Raw genomic sequence first — 24,850 nt, forward strand, 5'->3', positions numbered from 1 at the left:
CTGGAACGACCAGAATGACCGGTCCCTATGACGCACACTGCGGTCGACTAACCAGCCCGATCGGGGGCAGGGCCAGCCGGCCAACCTCCCGCAACCCCTCTCTCCAGCCAGCCCACCTGTGCATGAATTTGTGCACTAGGCCTCTAATATATATATATATAATTTCGAATTACTTAACACATTGCAGACCAGTAGTTTTATTGCTAGCTTTACCCAGTGGCCAGATAAGTTTCTATTGAACGAGTACAAAAAATGTTTTTACATAAATGTTAAAGTCACGCTTTAAAATTAAATCCCCATTGCATTTTGAAGTTATTTATTACATGTTCTTACAAGCTAATATCTTTTTAAAGTATACTTTGTAAAACACTGTGTAATATGAAGTGAATTCTCGTTATCTGTCCGCAATGTGTTAATATCAATAATGCTCTTCATATATATCCTTTTTCAGCTATGACCTAAAAAACAGGTCCTGTTAGCTCACCTCAAGTAAGAGCTGACTGAGGGAACTAGGTCCATCAGCCCTTGTCAATCATAAATTACCATTTAACCACTGGCACCATCTTCAAATAAGTATTCTCTTTCCTCCTCAAACTTTATAATTAGAATTAGGAAAAATAGAAGTGTTGAGTCAGACAGCTTTCTGTTATAGAAATGTTTCTGGCTACACTGCCTATGACTTATTTTTTGGCATTACCTGTCCCATCTGGAAATTTATTTCTATGGATACACTAGAGGTCTGGTGTACGAAATTCGTGCACGGGAGCAGGGGGTGGTCCCTCAGCCCGGCCTGCACCCTCTCACAATCCAGGACCCCTCCGGGGATGTCCAACTGCCGCTTTAGGCCCGATCCCACAGGGATCCCTGTGGGATCAGGCCTAAACCGGCAGTCGGACATGCCTCTCGCAACCCAGGACTGCTGGCTCCTAACCACTCACCTGCCTGCCTGCCTCATCGCCCCTAACAGCTCACCTGCCTGCCTGATCGCCCCTAACCGCCTCTGCCTCGGTCCCCGCCGCCACAGCTTCGTCCACAAGGATGTCCAGAATGACGTTCAGAAGGTCATTCGGCTGTCTGGTCTAATTAGCATATTACGCTTTTATTATTATAGATACTTCCAGGTTAAGCACAATAAAGGATAGCTTCTGCTAACTACAAAAACTGTTAGCACTTTTATAGATTACTGCTCTTAGTTTTTCTTTAGCATTGAGTCTACATTATTAGTCATCTATACCTATCAATACACTTGTGTGCAATAAACTATTGCTGGTACTGTCATTGCTTTCTCCTCAAAACTCTGGAAAAAGTAAGGGAGGTTAAAAATTTAGTTGAAGAATGAAAGTGACATTTCCTTAACAAATTTGCCAAAAGGTATGCTAACCTTTTCTAGTAAGGGGAAAAGAGCAGGCAACACCATCTTCATTAGATGGAAAAACTAAACAATTTATATAGCATTCCTAGAGTCATAGATTTAATGGAAAAACCAGTATAAAACTCAAAGGGCCAACTTCCAATAAGATTATCTAGTAGGCCTGCTAAGTTTTAACTAATGTTCTACTAATAATTTCTAATCCAGATAAAAGAAGTTCACAATGTCATATGTTCTATTCATTAGTTTATGTGTAATATAAATAACTTCAGGTAGAAAAGGAAGTCACACATAAATGTTCAAAGACAGCCCCTTTCTGCTTCAAAAAAACTTTTAAGAAATTAAAAAAGCTAAAATTGGTCTAGTGGGTTTGGCTCAGTGGATATAGAGTGTCGGCCTGTGGACTGAAGGGGTCCTGGATTCGATTCTGGTCAAGGGCACATGCCCGGGTTGCAGGCTCGATTCCCAATAGGGGGCGTGCAGGAAGCAGCTGATCAATGATCCTTTCTAATCATTGATTTTTCTATCTATCTCTCCTTCTCCCTGCCTCTCTGAAATCAATAAAAATATATTTTTTAAAAAAAGCTAAAACTGAGTTCTTCTAAACTCTAGCCAAGCGATCCTAGATAAAGAGACATCATTTTTTCAAAATGTTCTTTTATAAAAAGAAATTTAAATTATCCTTAATACACCATGATTCCTGTTCAGTGTAACATGAGTAAATAAAGATGATTTTTCTGCTTATTAGTTCATTTGCCCTAAACTTTGAGACCATTATAAATAACATTTACAGGTTCTCTCAGTCTTCTGGTAAGGTCATTTGTTAATAATATGTAAGAAATCTCATAAGAAATGTGAAAACTAAAGGTTAAAATTCTATGGTTTATGAACTTTATAAACATTAGCCTAAAAAAAAATAAAAGACTGATATTGATCACATTCTGAAAGATAAGCCAAAATAATCAAGGTTAGTTGGTCTATTAAGTAGGGAGCAGACACTATGTTATCAAAGTGATAATTTTATATTAAGAATTATTTTTTAACTCAAAAGTGCATCCAAACAAAGCCATAAGAATAAGGCAATAATTTGAAACAAATTCTGGACATCGGATCACTTAATCTATAAATGTTTCAGTATATAAGTCTAAAAGATAAGTGCTCTTTGAGGGAGAAAATCCTTAATACCATTATTCCAAGTAAAAAAATTTTAACTTTAATAATTCCTTAATATCAAATACCCAATGTTCAATTTTCTCCAATTGTCCATAAAGTTTTATTTTTTATAACATGTCAGAATATGGATCCAAATAAGATCCATACACTCTGACTGGCTGAATGTCTGTCTCTTAATCTACAGGTTCTGCTCCATCCTTTACTAAACTCCTTGGAATTTTATGACTAAAGAAACCAGGTCATTTGTCTGTGATCTAAATTTTGCTGATTGCATCCCCTTGTCACTTAACATACATCTCTGACTCTGTACATCTTGTAAATTAGTAGTTAGATTTCTTAATAAGATGCAGGTTTGTTTGTTTTGGCTTTCAGGTTTTCTTGGTCACACTATTGCATATTTGCTGTTATTTACTTCCATAAAGAAATATTTTTTTAAAAAAATTTCCCTGTTACTCCTCACCGAGGATATTTTTCCAGTAATTTTTTTTAGAGAGTGAAAGGGAGGGGGAGAGAAAGAAAGAGAAAAATCTATGTGAGACACATCAATTGGTTGCCTCCCACACACGCCCTGACCAGGGCTGAGAATCGAGCCTGCAACCGAGATACGTGTCCTTAATCGGAATCGAACCCGGGACCCTTCAGTCCACAGGCTGATGCTCTATCCACTGAGCCAAACTGGCTAGGGCAAGGATTATTTTTAATGTATTGTTGTCTCACCTTTTGTGATGCTAACAGCCATTGCTGATCACTTCCTAGATCCATTAATTCATTAATGTACAAAATGCTAATATTCAAATTCTATACTTTTATCTTCAATTATTTGCTCAAATACTTCTAAAAATATTTAACTTTCTTTTACTACCTGTTCAATTATTCTGATGTGTAGTTTACTTAGGAAAGGCAAGATAGATGTTTGAATCTTTTCTTTTATAAATGTACCAGTTTAACAATGAGTTAATTCTTAGCATCCTCCAAAACAGACCCATTAGTTTTTATGTTTATTTAAATCTGAGTAATCCCATTAAACATAATACCTAAATACAAACTATTTCATTAAGTATATAATGTATTTCAATGCAGGGGAAAAAACTGGCCAAGTTAGATGTATTAAACTCTCCAAGTAAAAAGCGACATCATAGAAAAATGAACCAAATGGATAATCAATAAGTATCCAGTACCCCACAAATGAATCCAAACTCGTTCAATTAAAACATTTCCACATAATTACCTTGATCACTTACATATAAAACTAAAATGAGTATTTCTGCCTATCCTAAACCACACAAATGACTTCAGACATCTTCACTTAAGCAGACACATTAGTTTACAGGCCTTGAACAATATTAACTTTCTGGCATAAACTTTTTTTTTAAGAACTATAATTTAAAAATTGCTTTTCAGTATTAAATTAGCTTAGGATATTCACTAAAAACTTGTTTAGTATTCCATATTCTGAATAGTAAAACAAATTCTCAAATCCATATAAGTCATAGTGTCTTATAAATGGTCTTCACTACAGTGAAGCACTTGAGGTTAGATCTGCCTATGTCTCTCTCTCTAAAAATAAGTCCAGGCAAGAGATATATACTTAAAGAAAATTATAGTAGACTTAAAACTAAGATAAACATAGTGAGAGCAGGCCAAATTATCTAGAGAAATCTATCACATCATTTAATCTTTCTCAGCAGTAAATTTTATATCAGATCCTAGAGTTACCAAGCAAAGTCCATCCATTAAAAAAGGATGTTCATCTACAGCAACGACATAGAAAAACAAACAAGTTTGATATCTAAGGTTTGTTAACAAAAGAAAAATGCTCATCTAATCAGTAAATCCTTTTAATACAATTTCATTTTAATAGCAACTAATCAAAGGCAGAAAGAGCACTTATTAACCTATAAATATGAGATCTATAGACATAAGAGATCATGTTAATTCAAATCATAAATATAATAACAACCAAACTCGGTATTCATAATGTAAAACAATGAAGTTGATAACTTTTAAGAATAATAAATTCATTAATTCTTTATATCTATAAAGAAAAATTCATTGTAACCTAGCCTGGAAATTAAATGTTCACCTCCTCGCTTACAAACAGTTAATAGTAAGTTGTTCTTTAGAATAGAATACACAGCCTGAGCTCCAAGGAGGAATCACAGGGCACTATGGTATCATTTTTCTCTGACCCTGCCCCAAACCTTTCCTGTACTGGAGAACTATGTACTAGGTGAGATCGAAAGACAGGAATATTTAACTGCTCATGTAGATAAATATGTAAGAGGTGCTTTATTTCCAAAGTTTCAAATTAGAAGTGTGGCTAGAGACCAAACCACCACTTCTTCTGGGAACTGTGAAATAACTTCACTGTCACAAACTTCCCTTGCTACAGCTTACCGTACTTTATCCCATCTCCCCTAAATTCTTCTGCTTTTATAAGTGGAGTAAGACTGTAATGTAGGTTGCTAACCACCAAGTAATTGAAAATATCCTTCTTCTTTTCCTCTCCCCCTTTCTTTCTCCTGCTCCCTTCCTCCAAGATGAGCATAAAAAAACACACAAAATGGGTAGGGAATAGCATAAATAACTCCATGAAAGTAGTTTATATAGGATTTAACAATGTACAGAGCTCAGTAGAGTTCTGTGCATGACTGTTTTCCAAACCAAAATGTTACTAATAAGAACTCTGGCACAAGTACTAAAGTAAGAAACAAAAAAAGGTAGAAAACAAAAGAAAAAAGCCACTTACTATGCATCTTCAAGTCATAAAGCTTTGCACTTAATAGATCTTCTCCTATGTTCTTTCTGTAAACATCAAAAAAAGGTGAAATAATTAAGACAAAACTGTCATTTTGCTCATTTATTTTCAATTCCCTGCCCACCAAAATGAAATTTATTAGGCAGAGTTTTATATTCTAGCAAAGAAAGTATAACTAGTTGCCCCTCCCCATCCCAGTGACTGACAATGGAGATTTACTACCAAGAAACAAAATATCATTGCAATCTCTTTCTCTAGAACTGGCAGAAATAATCAGAAAGAAAGGGTGTCTGTCAGGGTTTTACTGCTTTAGAAAGGAGAAACAACACTGGACACTGTTGAAGTGGTGAAGAGACTAGGAATGGGTAGTAAACCTCAGACTGAATGGGAGGAATGCTAAAAAATTTCCAAAAGGCTCTAAAAAATGTACTGTAAATATCCAATAGCTGAGAGATTTTCCACCTTGGGAGAAATCATTAAGGGTCTGACTTGTTGGACAAAAGCAAATTATTATTTTATATATTATTTCCATACACCATCCCCCCACCATATATCCATGAGAAAAAGCAGTTAAGCATGTGGACTACCTCAGCTGAATTAGCCCCATTGTTCAACCTTGTTATAGGTCATATAGTGATGACCACTGCATTCTCAGCAATAGCTAAGAGAACTGGGGTAATTCAGAGAAAACACAAAAATATATATCCATGACGTTGTCACAGCCAGTGATAGCAGCTATAGTAAGAATGCAGGTAGCAAAGGTATTTCTTCATTATTCCTAGGAAAAGTGTGCTGCTACCTACTATGAAAACATATATACATAAATCAAAACTGACTCTAATAAAGTTAAAAGAAAATATAAATAAAATCTACTCTAATGCAGCTAATGTGGGTTTATGGGTGGGTTCTTACAGTGGATGTTTCATGAATCCCTTAAAATCATACACAAAGTTTTGTCTGTAAGTAAGTTCTATGACATGTTTTTCTAGAAGATGTCTGCAGTTTTCTTCAAATTCTCAAATTAGTCTGTAACTTCCCAAAAGTTAAGACCTAGAGAGCTATAATATAAATTAGTTGCATGATTTAATACATCTCAGGGACGACTATCAATTATTTTGGTAACAAAATAAATGTACTCTCTTAAGAAATTAGCATTCTGATGAAATGTGCCAATGAATTATAAATTTAATTATGAATCTGACAGTATATTGACTTAAGAATATAACTTTTAGATAGCTCAAAATATATTTCAGATCAAAATGGGCTTAAATTTTAAATGTACCAGAAGAAGTTATTTTAAGTATTAAGCATAAATTAATTTCCAGTACATTACTAACACAATTTAGTTGAAAAAAAATATGATACCTATTAAACTGGAATACTAAGCACTGTATTTCTAGGCAATTATGTTTTACCAACAGCAATTAAAGAAACAAATACAAACGTTAAATTTTTTTAAAAACATAAACATGTTACATTAGGTAGCAAAAATACAAAGAAGCACAATGAGAAAAATAATAAGTAGTTTGAATTATAACTGTCTCATGAAATATGGTGAGTTATACCATTAGTAACTTTCTACCTTTTGTCCCTAAACACTAGAGCAGTGCTATTCAAAATGTGGTCTGTGCACCAATACTTCTCCATTATTGGTTGTGATATGTACAAAAATGAATAAGCATTCAGAAAATTTTACAGAAATTTTACACTGCTGTAACATTTTTATTTTATAAAAATATCAATCTAAATTCAGATTAGAAAAAAAAACTAAGAAAACCAATTCCTCAGAGATACAGCTGAGTCCGGCTGATGTGGCTCAGTGGTTGAGCGTCAACCTATGAACCAGGAGGTCAAAATTCAATTCCTGGTCAGGGCACATGCCCGGGTTGCAAGCTTGATTTCTTGTAGAGGGCATGCAGGAGGCAGCCGATCGATGATTCTCTCTCATCATTGATGTTTCTATTTCTCTTTCTCTCTCTCTTCCTCTCTGAAATCAATTTTAAAAAACATATTAATAAAAGATAGAGCTCAGATTATATTCTCAAATTTCAGCTGGTCATTCCTTAAATTACCAAGTACATGCTTTAAAAGAAGTAATTAAATATATTTAAACCCACAACATTAAAAAAATGTATTCATTTTTATTACTAGCTACCTTCTGATTCTACACATTGGATTCCACTTCTAAAGTTCATTACTAACCTCATACAGCTTTTAGAATTTTCATGACAGGAGAGCTGTTTCTTAAAAGAGCTTTCGTTTATCTTGTCTTTTGCTTCTCTCAACTGCCTTTTTACTTGAACCTATGAGAAAAGCAAAATCACCTATTTAGAGTGATAATCCAGTATCACAAATAATAACCTATTTTTCAATTCTCCCTTGAAAAAAAAAATTAAACAAAATTGTCTGAAACTCTAGCCCAAATACATATGCTTATTCATTCGAGCATGCTAAATTATAAACTTAACATACATGCTAAGCTCTGGGGAAACAAATTAGGGGGAAATAAGGCATGTAAACAGATTAAGTGCTCATAATAGAGATAAAAACACAGATCAGCAGATACATTGATTGAAAATTAACTCTAGAAAAGACTTTAATGAATAGATGCTTTATGAGTTGGCCTTAGAGAATGAGTAAAATTTGTCTAAGGAATAAAATTAAGGAAAGAAGCCAATGCAGATGGGGAAGTTGATATAAAGTATAGGACCAGATTATAAAGAGCTTTGAATAATAAAACAATTCTATAGGAATCAGAGAATAAGTGAGGTTTTTAAAGCAAGTAAATGAGATGATCAAATAATTTTTTTTTTAGTATTAACTTTGGCATTAATGTGAAGAATGAAGCAGATAAGGAGAAACTATAAAAGCCAGAAAAACAGAAGCTCTTACAATGCATAGTCTAGATTTATGCTGAGAAAATAGTCACTTGCCACATAAGGCTATTGAGCACTTGAAATGTGGCTGGTCTGAATTGAGATGCACTCTAAGTGTAAAATATACAGAGGAGTTCAAAGACTTAGGACAACAACAAAAAGGGAAAATCTCTCAATAACAATTCTTTAAAAATATTACATGTTGAAATATATATGTTGGATTAAATACATATTATAAAAATTTGGTTTTTCCTACTCTTTTCACATCACTAATTAAAACTTCTAAATTACAGCCCTAACTGGTTTGGCTCAGTGGATAGAGCGTCGGCCTGTGGACTGAAGGGTCCCAGGTTCAATTCTGGTCAAGGGCATGTACCTTGGTTGCAGGCACATCCCCAGTAGGGGGTGCGCAGGAGGCAGCTGATCAATGTTTCTCTCTCATCGATGTTTCTAACTCTATCCCTCTCCCTTCCTCTCTGTAAAAAATCAATAAAAATATATTTAAAAAAAAAACTTTTAAATTACAGATTGGCTTGTATATTTCCATTGGCAGAACCAGTCTAGATGGCAGCATGAGAGCCTACTAAGAGTTAATAGCAGAGACATGAAGGAACAAATTTAAGAAGAAATTGAGCAAAAGGAATAGGAAAAGATGGATGGGCAGAGAGAAAAAAAATGGAAAATTCCCTGATACTTTTTGGATTTGTTAATGTTGATTCCTTTGTATTATAGATGGAGATATCCAACAAGTGGTTGAAAATACAAGTCTGGTTCTAAGGAAAAATATCTAGGCTAGTGACAGAATTTTAGGAGTTATATAAATATAGATAGTACTAACAGCTACTGAAGTATTGAGAAGACTTAAGGGGAAGGTATACCTAGAGAATTGAAAGGAAGATCCTATGAGGAGTCCCAATGATTTAAGAAAAGGTAAGAAGAGCAGGGAGATGGCAAAGAAGATTGTAAAAGGTCGGTAAAAGAAACAAACATACATACATATACACATTCTTACATATATACCCATAAGAGAAGTAAACCTAGAAGCCAAAGGAAATAAAAGTACTCAACAGCATTACATGCAGAAAGGATGGGATTGGCCAGTCAGAGATTACTCTGGCCCTTAGTGAGGACAGTTTTAGTAAAACAAAATGACAGAGGTGAACTGTCAATGGAACTGGGGAATTGAAAAAATGAAGTAAATGTAGATGTCTCATTCAAGTTCAGCTATAAAGGGAAAAGGATAATAATTGAAGATTCAAAAGAAGCAAAGGAAAATATTGAGAGTACAAGGATAATATCACATATAAGAAATACCTTTTTAAGTTTGACAAAATTAGATGAATAGTGCATCAAACTTTTAAGCCTCATTAAATAAAACAAATTCTTATTCCAAGAACAAAATTTCACATGAAGCAAAAGAACAAAATTTTACAAGAAAATATATTTGGAAACTAGCTCATGCTAATGAATCATCAGCAACATAACATATACTCTAGAAAAATGGAGAACGTCTTTCAGAGAAGTCATGCTTTAATTTTGATTATAATATTACACAATTATATCTTTTCTCCAAAATATATACTAATTTGTATAGACGTGCAGACTTACATAATTACAAGAAGCAAATTAATTTTTCATGTATCTTTTTATTTGAATTGCAGTCTTATTTGTATATTGAGACTCATCTGTTAAAAATGTAACAGCCTGGCCGGTGTGGCTCAGTGGTTGAGTGTTGACCCATGCACCAAAGGGTCGTGGGTTAGATTCCTGATCAGGGACACACAACTTGATCCCCAATAGGGGCACAAAGGAGGCAGCCAATAGATGTCTCGCTCTCACATCGATGTTTCTCTCTCTCTCCCCCTTCCTCTCTCTCTAAAATCAATAAAGATATTTAAATATATATACATATATATATATATCAAAACAAATTATAAATACCTACAATGAGAACATCTAATGCTTAAATAGTTGTACGTTGCTTCCATTCCCTTCCTACTCACACGGAGAGCAACAAAGCTATCATAGACTTATAATGCTACCTGGGAACAGTTTTTTTCACATCAATGACATCATATATGTATATATTGAGTATTCCCATTTTTAGTTGTATATCCTTTGTGACTTCTTAGAGATACTACAAGTAATCTCTTTCTTAAAGTCAAATACCATATGATTTCACTTATATGTGGAATCAAATTTTCAAAACAAATAAACAAAATAGAAACAGACTCATAGAGAACAAACTTTTAAAAAAGGATTGGGTAAAATAGGTGAAAGGATTGAGAAAATAAAAAATCACAGACATAGACAACAATATGGTGATTACCAGAGGGAATGGGTGGTGAGGCAGGTAGAAGAGAGTAAAGGGAGTGTAAATGATGACAAAAGGAGACTTCATTTTGGGTGGTGAACACACAATACAATATACAGATGATGTATTATAGAACTTCACACTTGAAACCTATAAAACTTATTAACCAATGTCATCCCAATAAAGTCAATAAAATTAAATAAATAATTTTCTCTTAAAAACAGTCATGAAAAAAAAGGCTGAGAAAATGTTCCAGATTAAAAGATATGAGACATAACGTAACACATGATTACAGATTTTCTTTTGCTATAAGGAACATTCTTGGAACAAATGGTAACATCTGATTATAATTATATATATATATAAATTATTTTTAAAATCTCCTTCTTATACATTTTATTTAACTACTTACTGCCCGTTTCTCTTTTCACCTTTTACTCATTAACTCAGGAATATGTTCCTATTTCTTTTATTTGTAAGCCAAAAATGTGAACACAAATCATAATCATGGTTTATAATAATTAACATCAATGAGGTATGTATGGTATGTGCATCTCAGAGATGTGATTAGGATTAAGCATTACAATAAACTATACTTAATAAAAGAATGAACTAATTGGCCTATGGCAATCTTGAAACTGAAAAGTCCCTCTCAATCTCCACAAACGCCCCTTTCTCCAATTACTCATTTTTCTTCAAACACCAGAATTTAAGAACAAAGACATCATTTTATATTTACTTTTACTGGCTTACTCTTCTCAACATTGCTTTTTTTATGAAAACATACTTTTCAGGTATTTTGGACTTAAGTCTTTGTGAGGGTTGGCCTTTGAATCTAATAGTCCATTTCAAATATTTTTCAATTAAAAATGTATTCAGCCCAGCTGGTGTGGCTCAGTGGTTGAGTAGCGACCTATGAACCAGAAGGTCACGGTTCAATTCCCAGTCGGGGCATATGCCTGGGTTGTGGGCTCTATCCCATGTGCAGGAGGCAGCCCATTGATGGTTCTTTCTCATTGATGTTTCTATCTCTCTCTCCCTCTCCCTTCCTCTCTGAAATAAAAAAAATAAAATAAAAATGTATTTAAAGCACTATATAATTAATCAATAAATGTTTTTTAAATAAAGGTCCTCACACTAAAAATATATCCTCTTTAGCGGGCAAAGGAAAAAAAAGAGAATTTCTGAATTCTTGTAGAAAAGTCTGGGTTTGTTATGCTAAGGGGGAATGTTAATCACATATTAAAGCTAAAGTTCAACAAGTCACAAATTCATTCAAACGAACTCTTTTAAAACAAAATTGAATTAAGTTTGTATTTATACTGTTCATGTTGCAAAATAAAATCTAAGCCTTACCTTAACACAACCTTCCAATGAACTGATTTTAAAGACTGCTTGAAAAGGTTTTCTGTCAATAGGACATGAAGCCTGTGTCTGAAAAATGATTAACAATTTATAACTTCAGAAATGTTTCTTTAGAATAAAAATTAATATATAACAAACACATTTGAACAGGAAACACAAATTTTTTTTTCTTCTTTCAAAGGTGAAGATGAAATACTTTCTGCCAGTACCATGCCACAGAGTAATAAATACCTTAAATTTGTTGAATTCATTCAAATACTTATTGAGCATCTACTGTATGCTAGGTAAGTGGAATACAATGATGAAGAGAAATAAGATCTCTGTATACCTAGGAAGACCTGCTTGTCCAGTTGATAACTACTGGGCTGAAATCAACAGCTCTATGATCGAAAGTTCTTGGGCAACTCGAAATCAGCTGTAAAAGGAATGGCAGATACAGGTCCCTTACAGATTTTAGTATTCTATGACAATATTGTCTCTAAAAATGAATTATTCTGAATAGGTAGTTAAGCCAGCAATAAAAACTTTTTAAAAATATGAAGAAAATGAAGGATTCCTCTACTCCGAGCAGCCACCTAGATGCTCTCTCCAGAAGTAGTTTCCTACATATCCTTTTGGAGATAACCAATGCATATACATACGTATGTATCTTTTTAATATAAAATATATCTAATTAATTCATATGCAGATTGAATTTTATTTTTCTTAATTATATACTTTAGATTAGTTCATATTACTATTTCAAAGCTGCCTCATTCTTAACAGCATAGTATGCCACAACAGTTTTAATTTTATATTTCCTTTTATGAGTTAGATTGAGCATATTTTCATATTTTTAAGAGCTATTCAAATTGCTTTTTAAAAAACTATTCATGCCTTTTGCTTAGCTTTTTTATTAGGTTGCTTGTCTTTTTCAAATGGAATTGCAGGCATTCTTTATAGAATAAGAAAAATTTTCCTTTAATCACTCTGATTCTAAGTCAACTTTATTTTGATGTAAATATATTTCCTATACCTTAAAAATTAATGTACATCAGCTATAATTAAGAGTTTCTTTGATAATATTATTAAATATTTATATAGGAATGGGTTTATATTATCTAAACAATTTAAGATGGAGTTGTCTACTAGAGTAGAAGGGTAAAAACTCAGTAGTCTATTAAGAAAATACTAAAAGGTGATATTATAAATACCTATGATTTATTAATAACTTAAAAAATGCCCTAGCCGGTTTGGCTCAGTGGATAGAGCGTCGGCCTGCAGACAGAATGGCCATAGGTTCGATTCCGGTCAAGGGCACATGCTCAGGTTGTGGGCTCGATCCCCAGTAGGGGGCATGCAGGAGGAAGCCAGTCAATGATTCTCTCTCATCATTGATGTTTCTATCTCTCTCTCCCTCTTCCTTCCTCTCTGAAATCAATAAATACATATCTTTTTTTAAAAAACTTAAAAAATATTTCAAAAAGTAAAACGATTTCAACAATTTAATAAGACCACAGATAGTAATGGAATTTTGATAAATTATCTTATATTCCCCAGTGGAAAAAAATGTGATTTTTACCATTCTGGACTGCGGCACACATCAAGATATGCTTGTACAAGTACACATAGGCCAGACTATGTGCAGCCCTTGATTATATAATACATTTTCACAAAGCTCGAGACTCACTTTGGGAGCAACCAAAATATAAATTGTGTTACTTTTATTACTCTGTTAAAATTAAGTAAGTAGGCCTTTATAAAATGCTTTACCACATTCTGAATTAGGAAATGTGACTTTACTATATTAAATTGGTTCAGAGAACCCGGAAGGTGCACAGGGTTGTGCAGTAGTTTCCTGGGACACTGTCACCTCTCTCAGCCCAGTGGGTGGTGGGGCAACTAGGGGAGCCTGGAGTCAAGGGGCGCTGGCCACCCTTTTATTTTGTCACCCTCTCCCCTTATCCTGCTGTGGCCCCCTCTCCTCCCCATAGATTCCCACCCTCCACCATGAGAATGCCCACCAAGCTGTGAGTTTGGGCTGGGCAGGGATGGTGGGCCTCGGCTCAGTGGACAGGTTCCCATTGTTGCAACACGTGGACAGGGTGCAGGAAAGCAGGTTCCCAGTCGTGTGGCAGACACGCACAGCAGGCTGCCCCAGGCCAGTGGCCAGATCTCAAATGCCACATGCGTGCTGGCAGCCCCCCTCCCCATTCCGCACTCTTCCCACCGCTCCTTCAGGTCCTGTCCCTTGTTCTCAGGGGATGGAGGCTCTGCCCACCTGTGAGCACAGCCAGGACAGGAGGACAGGACTGTCTAAATTCTCTTAAAAGGAGCGACCATCTTTCTCTGTGTAGTCGCTGCATGTTATTTGCTTTTAAAGATTTAAAGATCCTCATGTTTGTGGGAGGGACATTTAGGGCGTCCGTGAAGATGGGGACGTGCCTCTCTGGGCAGTGGGTCGGTACCTAAGAGTTCAGTGGCTCAACAGCGTGGGGTGGGGGCGGCTGACGTGGGAGATAGGACAGAAGGGACAGAGGGATCCCATCTCTCACTTATCACTGTGCCCTTCCACCTGTCCCACCTCTGGCCTGAGGCATTTGTTCTCTGAGAACCTTTTGGGGACCCCCAGTGCCCTGACTTGGTTTGATTTTGCCCCCTGGATTCTGTCAGACTTTCTGGATGGAGTGAAGGGGGTGGCCGGGCTCCCAAGGGACACTTCTCCAGGGTGTCTCTGGACCCTTTAGAACCTCTGTAGGTCCCCAGGCAATGGTGACCATCTGCCTGAGTCGAGGTGGGGGGAGGGACTCCTTGCTGGGGCCAGTACTTCAGTATTGCTATCCCTGTTTTTAATGAGAAACTGAGGCCAAAGAGGCTGAGTTGGGGTGTGGCAAGGGTGAGTGCAGATGGTGGGGAGGACAGAGTGCCCTCCGTGCTGGGTCCTGCGCCCTGTGGGAGCTGTGGCTCTGGATGCCCTGTCTTGGAGCTGTATTTATAACAGCAGTGCAAGGACCTAGTGGGGCGCAGCTCCTGGACCCATTTGGCTGGTACCCCTTGGTTCCGTTTCTCAAGGATTTTGGGCACTCGTGTGCTTAATGATTGCACGTTCAGTGTCTCCTTGACTCCCAGGATCACCAAGCCCTGCTGGAGCCTGTGTGAAGGCCTTTTGGTTTTTCTGGCCCCCAGTGGACGGGGCAGCTGCTGTTAAGCTTGCTTGGGGGGTGGGGAATCCATGCTCATCCTGGGTGTCCCGAGGCTAGGAACAGGGAATAATTAGAGCTAGCTGTCTGCTGGGCCGTCCTCCCAAGGGCCCTGGGGAGAGAGTCCTGCCCCTACCCAGCTAGACTGAGGTCTGTTCTCTCTGTGAAGGCAATGCCAATCCTGATCTAGCCTTACTGTACAGATGAGCAGACGGGCACTGGGGTGAGTGTGGTGCCCCCATCATCCCTGTTTCATTTGGTGCATGGGGGCGGTGAAGAGGCCAGGAGGGGCGCTGGGATCTTTTCACAGGGCTACCCAACTGCACAGGGAGCCGAGAGGGCTGTCCTGCGGTCTCCTGTGCCCTGCCTGCAGCCCCTGGCCCAGCACAGAGCTCTTCTGCGTGGGGCGGGCAAGGACTTTGGAAGCTGCGGGAAATGTTGACTGCGGTTGCTGTGGATACAAGAGTGAGAGCAGGGAGATGGGGCGGGGGCGGGAGGAGAGGCTGGCTGTCTATGCTCTCCCAGCCTCCCTCATCTCCGAGGGCTCCCCTGCCTGCGCCCCCAGTGCCCAGCAGGCAGGCAGCCATGTGTGCCTCGAGGGGGCTTAGTTCACCTGAGCCTCCACCCACCAGTGCCAGGAGCTCTCCCCAGTTATGACAGTCGTAGATGTTCCCAGACATTGCCCCGTGTCCCATGGGGGGGCGGGGGCGAGGTTCAGACCCCCCTGCTTGACTCTAAAACCCTGTCTACCTTAGTCTGAGGAATGGCAGCTGAGCACCTACTCTGAGCAAGGTTCTGGGGAGCGCAGTCCTGCCCCCTGGGACCTGGAACCGTGGGGGTTGATGGAGGAAAAGGCTTCCTTGGAAGAAGAGGCTTCTCAGTAGGAACCTGAAGCCCTGGGATCAGGTGGGGCAGGGAGGGGTGTGTCCCAGGAGAGGGGACAGCACCCTGATTGCAGGAGTGGGGGAAGGGGCCCGAGGGTGTGGATTTTGAGGAGGTGGTGGTGTGAGGTATGGAGGGGGAACAGCAGCCTAAGGGCTTCATTTAATCCGAAGGGCAGGGTGCGGGACAGGCTGGGGGAGCTGGGCTTTGCAGAGGAAAATCCGTTTATGGAGAAGGGATTAGAGGTTGAGGAGCCGGGCCACTATATGGGGGTGGGGTGGGGGGCTGATTTATGAATTGGGTAGGAGGGGGAAGCCTCAGGATGTGGGGGACAGGGGCTAGGGTGACCCCCATTTTTCCGATCCAACAGCCCAAGGCGGCGGGGTGGTGGTGATAATTATAGTTTACCGAAGAGGCCCCCAGGAGGAGAGGCAGATGGGGAAACTGAGGCCTGGAGGGGGTAGTAGCCATGCCCCCCAGGCAGAGCTGGAGCTCTCTTAAGGTCAGGTGGGGCTCAGGAGGCTGGTGGCTTATCTGGGGTTAGGCAGGGGGACATTGCTAGGCCTGAGCAGGGCATGGTTGCCCAGGAACTGCCCTCCCCGCCTAGCCTCCTTCTCCAATAGGCAGGGGTGCAGAGAGCAGCTAGAACTGGCTTCAGGTGCCTGTGCCCCAGCTGGGGGGTGGGGGAGGGCCCCCCAACATTGCAGGGGGTGATAACCACCCACCACCCAGGCTCCCTGATAAAGGTGGCCCAGATGGCCAGGCAGAAAAAAAAAAGAAAAAAAAAATTGGTTCAGACTGCACAGCTTACTTCTCAGTACTATGGGTTTAGGATGCTATTACTTTCCCTACAGAAAGCTTAACCTTATTACTATTAAAACAAAATTGAATTAAGTTTGTATTTATACTGTTCATGTTGCCTGGGTTGTGGGCTCTATCCCATGTGCAGGAGGCAGCCCTTCATCACTACAAGTGGCGACAAAGCTGTCCACATATTTTTAATAATGCACAAGCAGTAGTAATTCTAGTTCAAAGAACTCAACATCATGAATGTGATTGTTGTTTACCACATTAGCATTTACTGTATGTAATTCTTAGTCTAGGTTATATTAGTACATTTATAATTCCAAAGAATATTTATAAGTAAAAACTTTTAAGTACTTCTTATTTTTACCAAAGTTTCAAAATATATTTTTATTTCTATTTTTAAGGTAAATTTTCATAAACATTCCTAAAAAGACAAAATAATAAATGAAAATATGTTCCCTTCAATGTTTATTAAAAAAATATTAAGACGTGTAAAGGCTCTGAATTTATATTCTATTTTCATAGCCTGTCCTTGGGTATTACCTTGAGCAAGTAACATAGTCTCTCTGTTTCTCAGTTACCTTATTAGTGAAATGGAGATACTAATAGAACTTATTCCTAAGGTGTTTATGGGGGGAAAAGGAATTAATAATCTTAGAAGAGTGTGTGGCATATATTAAGTATTGTATAAAGCCCATCAACTAGCTTTATTGGACTAACAACAAAATAGCTTGGTCCATTAATAAACCACAATATGATATATATATATACCATGGTGGGCAAAAGCAGGTTTACAGTAGTTGTGAGTATGTTAAACAGAGTTAATAAAGTTATTGTGATAATCATACCTGCACATCTTTTTCCATATGAACAACTGTAAACCTTCTTTGTCTACCTGTGTACTTGTAAGAGACATGAGTCCTTAATAATTTTTTATTGGAATTTGCAAAGTTCATGACATGAAAATTAAACTTTATCATTTTATTATAGCTATTTCAATATGTAATACTAAGATCCAAAGAAAGCCACTCTGTGTTCAAAAAATGTATTCCATATCAGATGTATTGAATCTTTCAAAAACTCTGAAATTACACAATCCCATTTTCTTTATTAAATGTCCTCTGTTGACATCAGCTAAATGGCACTTTTTCCTTTACAATGTTCAAACTGATAGTTTTAATCTGAGCCATTCCATTTTGATCTGTTCTAAATAATGAGGTTCTGAGTAAGATTTTGTTTTTATTCTTTTTTCCTTATTCACAATTGCCATGAATTTATCTATGGATTTCACTTGAAAGGTTCTACTGCTATCATGTAAAAAAAGAAAGAAAACAGAAGAAAAAGCAATAGTTGGAAAAACATTGCTATCTATTATCACAATCTGCATATACTTACATTTCCTCAAAACAATCTAGTTAACACTAGAAAATAAGTTAATAGATTTTCTTTGGTTCAGGCTCAATCAATCAGAAAAATTTCTTAAAACCAAGTTATCGTCTCCAAGTTAACCAAAGTAAATAGCTCAGAAAACAAGCTACCTAGAGTAGATAAAATATCTTTGCTATTGCTACTGAGAAATGATGATATCCATTTCTGACCTTAGAACAGTTTAGCAAAGCATTTCAAAGGGGAAACAGAAAAGAAATTCAGTTATTTTGAGTTAATCTTCATAGCATACTTCAATAAATTAAAACAGATATTTAAAAATTGAGCAAATCTTCAATTTTTGTTAATGTATACTGTAAGAAAAATATAAGCTATTTCAACACAAAGTTCAAAGACACCATCATTACTAGATAGTAAAGCATAAAATTATATATATAATGTGATGATCAAATAGCTATAATAGAAAAGTTTTACAAATAGATTTTTTAAATTATTTGTACTGCCCTAATTTTAAGGCATTTCCAAAGATACTTCACCCTTAGATCCAGCAGATACCGATTTGGAAAATTCAAAGACATTTTAATCTGTTTCCAGAGTTTGTATCACTAAACTAATTTAATTTTTGGTTATATGGTTTTAAAAATTCACATTTAAAACTAATGTAGAATATTTTTAACTAACAGAACTGCCCTTTCTGCTTAAGATGATTTTAGTTTTGGAGAAAATTATCCCAAATTTTGTTTTACTTATAAACAACAAAAATAAATACCCCTTGATAATTCACCATCTTGATTCCTTATATACAACAAACATATTCTTCATTAATTATTCAGCTTTTAAATCAACATGGCTTTCATTTTAATAATTTTTAAAGTATCTAATTTAATTAGTTTCATAATCAAAGCAGTCCAATATCATCATTCAACTTTGTGATACAGCTAGTAAATATAACAGAATTTGATCACTGCTTTACATTGTAATGTGTACTTAAAAAACAGAGCTTATTTACATTTTACTGTGAATGCTCTGTATCAGTTAAGGAGGCAATTTTGATAGAAAAAAAAAATCTTCCTAATGATTTCAGTAAAACATACCCTAGTATTCTGAAGCGTTGTAAATTCCCAGCTCAGACAAACCCATATTTAAATGTAAGAACAGGAAACCTTCCTTATTTGGGAATTCAGGATTCTTGATTTCTAATATTTCTTGCTTCCTGCTGCTGCTCTATCCTCAATCACAAAGGCTGCCTACAGATAGCCCCTCCTAGAGAGAGAGAAGCAAGTGTTAAAGATAAGTGCTTAAAGACTAAAGCTCAGTATCTATGTTTAACATCAAGGTTTGTCTGTTCATGGGAATCTCTAGAACATCTATCTCTCCTACTAATAAATACAGTACATTATATAAAACTTAGTTCAAAATCAAATAAAGATGATTTAGAAATGCACACCATTACAGGTTGATGCTTATTTTAAAGTTTTTCACCAGGACCTATCCTTTCAAGTTGATGGTTCCAAGATACCTAGCCTGGACCTCCAAAGAAAGTGCTCACCTGTAGTCAGCCTACATGTTCCCTACCACACTTAAACAGTTCTGTCAAGACAGTCCTGGAGACAGTCCTCATCATTCCACATTAGTGAAACTGTGGTTCTTTATAACAGCTTTCAGGAATGTATTCCTAAAGGACAATGGCTATCAGTGAAAATTAACACAAGAAAGCATTTTATCTAACTACTCAAAGAAAATCCTTTCAGGTTCTCAAAAATACATTACCACAGTTGGGTAGAATTACTTTTAATCTTAATTTCTTTTGACATTTAACAGTTAAGACTTTTTCTAATATAAAAACAAAATTCTGTAAACTACCTGTATAAATCATTTTACAAACTCTGATATTTAAAATTAGGCAATACAGAAATACACATTAATTTACCCAACTGGTGAAAATAGACTATTAAGTTAAAGTCTATTACACAGGTAATGAATGTTCACAATGTAAAAATTTTCTTTGTTCTACCAAAGGTTTTACCAGAGGATTAATCTACAAGGTGAAAACAATGGGGGATTTGTAAAAATTAGTCACATTTCAAGTTTTGGTGAAAACAGAACTAGCAACCTCTCTAACCCACTTTAAGGATGATGATTAGATAGCCCTAAATCACTTATTGATTGCATAACTTGTAATATTAAACGAAATAATGTATTTGATAATGTTTTATAAATGATAAAGGTAAGGACTAACAGTAGCACTCCACAGGTATGTTTAAATTATTATTTACAGAGTGCTACACAACAGAGAGGTTCAGGAATAAAGAAAAATATACATTTTAAGAAAAACTGATTTAAAAAATTCAGACAATAAAATTTTGCTGAATTTGTAATTGAAAAATAGTCTAATCACCAGAATGATGTGTAGATTTATATTTGCCGTATAAAGGAACATCTGTATATAAAATACATCACTAGTTAAGATATGTCAGTCATATTTTGATTTTTGGTATTTAATATTAATTCGAGAATATACTCCTCACCTGTCTGCATTGAATACTGTTGTTTGACATCTTCAAGAACGGTATGTCACCATAGTAAGACTTTCTTCATTTCTAGTCTCATGAGAGAAAACATACTTTTCCCAACTGTCCAATTTTTATTTCATTAACCTTACTTTCTCAAACTGAAGCTGTCAGCATTTAATATGAAATGGAAGGCTGAGATAAATAAATTGAGGGAAGGTAATTTGCTTATAGTAAAAAAGTTAATGACATTTCAAAAATTACTTAAAAAATAAGAAAATATTTTTTATTTCTTAAAAGAGAAAAGAACCCTGGTAGATATCAAGAATCTCGTAATCAATATATTATCGCATGTCCCTTTAAATACAGTAAAAACTCTTGAACACTTCAAGCATGAAATGTTTCCAAGTTCTCAAACTTTACCTTCTTAAGAACCAAAATTTTAACCACTTCTTGGCAACCTGCCAAATCATAAACTCTATTTTCTTAACCAGTATGTGTGTGAAGGGGGTATCGTCTTGTCTGTAGGGGTTCATAATTATAATCAGTTGTCACTACCACAGTCATGTGTCAGACTTCTCTAGCTTTCGCCTTTCTAATTATTGACAGTTAAGTGCCGCTTAACAATGGGGACACATTCTGAAAAGTGCAATTGCATCATTAGGAGACTGTACTGTTGTGAAAACCTACACTATGTGTTATAGCCTATTGCTCCTAGGCTGTAAGCCTGTACAGCATGTGACTATACAAAACAAGAGATTAAATCGAGCACAAGATAAAATGATGCACTCAAGAAACATGATATTCACAATATATATGATACTGCTGCCAGTTCAACACAGCATACTGCTTTATAGCAAACTTTTTTAATAGGTAGAAAGAGTACATTCTAAAATAACAATTAAAAGTATAGCACAGTAAATTATAACCCAGTAACATAGTTGTTTATCTTCTCAAGTATTATGTACATAATGGTATGTGCTATACTTTTATATGACTGGCAGACAGTGGATTTGTTTACACCAGCATCACCCCAAATATGTGAGTAATGCATCGTCCTACAATGCTATGATGGCTATGACTTGAAGGCAAAAGGAACTTTTTAGCTCCATTATAATCTTACTAGAGGTCTGGTGCACAAAATTCATGCACGGGTAGGGTCCCTAGGCCTGGCCGGCGATCAGGGCCAGCCGGGGCCTTCCTTTCCTGGCTGCCGGCTGCTGGTTGGGGTCTTCCTTCCCTAGCTGCTGGCCAGGGCCTTCCTTCGTTCCACACCACCCCCTGGTGGTCAGCGCAGGTCAAGCAAGGAACCGAACTCCTGGTCTCCTGGTCGAACTCCCAAGGGGACACTTTGCATATTAGCCTTTAATAAATATAGATGGGACCACTGTCATATACACAGTCTATAGCTGACCATTAATAACACAAAAGTCATTATGTAGTGCATAACTAAACTTTAAAATGTGCTAAGTTAAACTTGTGTGCAAATTAAAAACTCTCAATATATTTAGACTGTGTTTTGGCTCACAGTATGGGTAAAATAAGTAACTTTCTGAGTGGCTAATAAACTTACGAGGTGTATTGGCTCTATACATATTTCATTAGTTTAAAGGCTATCTTTTATTTAGTTTCAGATTCTCAGCTCTAATACTGATGCTTTAACTAATATTTCAACTTTCCTTAATTACTTGTCAAATACTATGTCTTTGTTTACTTCAACATTCTATTTCTACAATTTTATAAACCAACAGGCTTACCTATTATAAATTCCTTGAAACTAAACATAGTTATAGAGAATATGCTTAACCTGGATTTGTTCTAGTGTCCTCAAGGGCAAGCAATTAAGCTATGGGCCATTTAGGCCACCACAGGTTCCATTATCCTGAATCTTTTTGCCCCAGGTAAGGTGGATTCTATGAAATACCTAAAGACTAAGTTAATCACTTTAAAGTCCTTACATGGCTTTTGTTTTAAATAACCAATGAACCCAAATTTTAGACCATGAAGAGATTGAAACTAACTTTGACTTTGGATATAGATACTTTAAGAGCATAAAAAAAGTTCAGGAATGTGTCCAAAACAAATATACTAGATTATTATATACCTTAACTTTACTTGTTCCTTACAGAGCACAACTTCTTCAATGCCTAAAATGTTAACGTGAAGATAAATAAATGAGTCCTTCTTTTTTGGTTCTTGATATCCATTCTGAATATTTCAGTAAACCTTTAGTACAAACTTTGAAATAGCTAAGCTGAATTTCTGAAAGACACATAAGACTAGGAAGATGATCCTGAATACATTTTGTACTGTTTTCTTACTATGTATATTTCCAACTGCTGTAAATCTCACTTTGATTTCTATTTTCCTATTAAACGTGAACATTAGCAAAATTTTAAACTATGGATCAATTTTTAAAAATTATTTTAATTTCAGGCTATCCCTTGAGGTATTTAGAAACAAATTAGCATTCCAAATCCATGTCTTATATCAGACAAACATTGACACAGTGATTTAAATGAAAGAATATATAGGAAAGCCTTAGCATAAGGCCAGGCCAATTAGGAGACTCTGAATATAGACATTTATTTCCTAATCCTGAAATCCAAAGTAAATTGCATGCCTTCTCTTTAAAAACAGGAGGAGTTTTAGGAAAATGAGAAGAAAGAGCTTAATAACTAACAGTCATGAAAAAAACCCCACTAGTGCCCGATAGGCGTGGCTCAGTGGGTGAGCATCAACCTATGAACCTTTTAAAAGCAATTTGGCTTCAACAAAATGTTTATATCCAAAGGAATAACACAAAAGTAAGAAAATATTACATGCAAGAAAGGTTTCGATTGTAACACTATGTATGTTATCAAGTATCAGGAAGTCACAGTTTGGTCAGGGCACATGCACAAGTTGTGGGCTCGATCCCCAGTGTGGGGTGTACAGGAGGCAGCAGATCAATGATTCTCTCTCATCCCTGATGTTTCCATCTCTCTCCCTCTCCCTTCCTCTCTCTGAAATCAATAAAAATAAAATTTAAAAAAAGCAAACCCACTAGCAAATCTAAAATCTGATTCTATTTGTCAAAGCATATATATACTTTGAAACACATCTAATTTTTAACAGACCAATAAAAGATTCAAACTAAAAATTTAGTTCAAAGACTAAGTAATTTTGTTAACCAGTATTAATTTATTATATACAATGAATAATTTATTAGTAAATTGTGCTCTTCTTAATGCTCTATTTAATGGTTTATTTAACTGATTTGATGGCTGCTATCCCCATTAGGGACAACAAAATAATTCAGAATATTCTATTTATGCTCCACTTTCATGGTTAATTACTTTTATTTAAACAATACCATGACACCTCCATCCCACCCTCATCACAATTTATGGTAATACAGCAGATAAGTACTGTCTTTTAAAAGCAATTTGGCTTCAACAAAGTGTTTATATCCAAAGGAGTAACACAAAAGAAAATATTACATGCAAGAAAGGTTTTGATTGTAACACTATGTATGTTATCAAGTATTTTCAACTTTAAAATATTCAACAATTTAAAAACACAGATAAGTTTAGCACTGTCTAGTAGGGTTCACTATGTAGATAGTGCACACCTCTAGATACATATCCTAGAGAAACCTAGAACACATACACCGTAATAAAGCTTCTGTTCGTGTGAAAGATGCATGTGGAGTGTAAGGAAGAATGGAGAATCGTGTCTATTTTATAAACTATAATTTTCATAGAGAAAAACACATACTCAGATGTGTTGAACTTCACAATTATGTAATCACTGAATACAATCTTATGAAAAGTACTGAATTGAAGCCTTTTACCCATCCAGTAATACTGCTTCTCTACTGAAAGCAAAAATCTCTATTTAAAAAAATGTAATCACAAAGCAAACCAAGATGCACTAAACTCATCACAGATGAAATCTTTAGTTGAGTGGCATAGAAAAATAAGCATTCTTATTTCGTTAGTCAATGCTCCTGCAAACAGAAATTTATAATTATATAAAATAATTAAACTAAAAATACTTTTTCCCAAACTACCGTTCACCTATCCTCAGTCCCTTTCTGCCAAAGACCAGTCTAGGTTTTAATCTAAACAGAACTGTTTCCAAGTATACTATTATGAATTCAATTGGTACAAATCTTTTTTCCTTCTCCCAAACCTCAGCCATAGTCAGTATGCAGTTATGTTCTCCTTTCCACACTATTAATGAAAAT

General features: G+C 36.2%; 1 protein-coding gene across 6 annotated transcripts in view; it reads right to left on the reverse strand.

Annotated features, from left to right (window-relative positions):
- Positions 1-24,850, reverse strand: part of SCAF11 (SR-related CTD-associated factor 11) — a 44,335-nt gene that overhangs the window by 15,607 nt on the left and 3,878 nt on the right. For 4 of the 6 annotated variants that reach the window (XM_014529543.1, XM_014529542.1, XM_005881709.2 and 1 more), the window contains exons 3-5: positions 11,847-11,924; positions 7,503-7,603; positions 5,292-5,347 (exon numbers count right to left, since the gene is read on the reverse strand). In XM_014529543.1, coding sequence (XP_014385029.1) covers positions 5,292-5,347; positions 7,503-7,603; positions 11,847-11,924 — 235 coding nt within the window. Of the gene's footprint in view, positions 1-5,291; positions 5,348-7,502; positions 7,604-11,846; positions 11,925-17,571; positions 17,695-24,850 lie in introns of those variants that run through there. The other 2 variants (XM_014529541.1, XM_014529540.1) reach the window with 2 other exon arrangements.

The sequence above is a fragment of the Myotis brandtii genome, unplaced genomic scaffold (assembly GCF_000412655.1).
Source record: "Myotis brandtii unplaced genomic scaffold, ASM41265v1 scaffold686, whole genome shotgun sequence".
Lineage (NCBI taxonomy): Eukaryota > Metazoa > Chordata > Mammalia > Chiroptera > Vespertilionidae > Myotis > Myotis brandtii.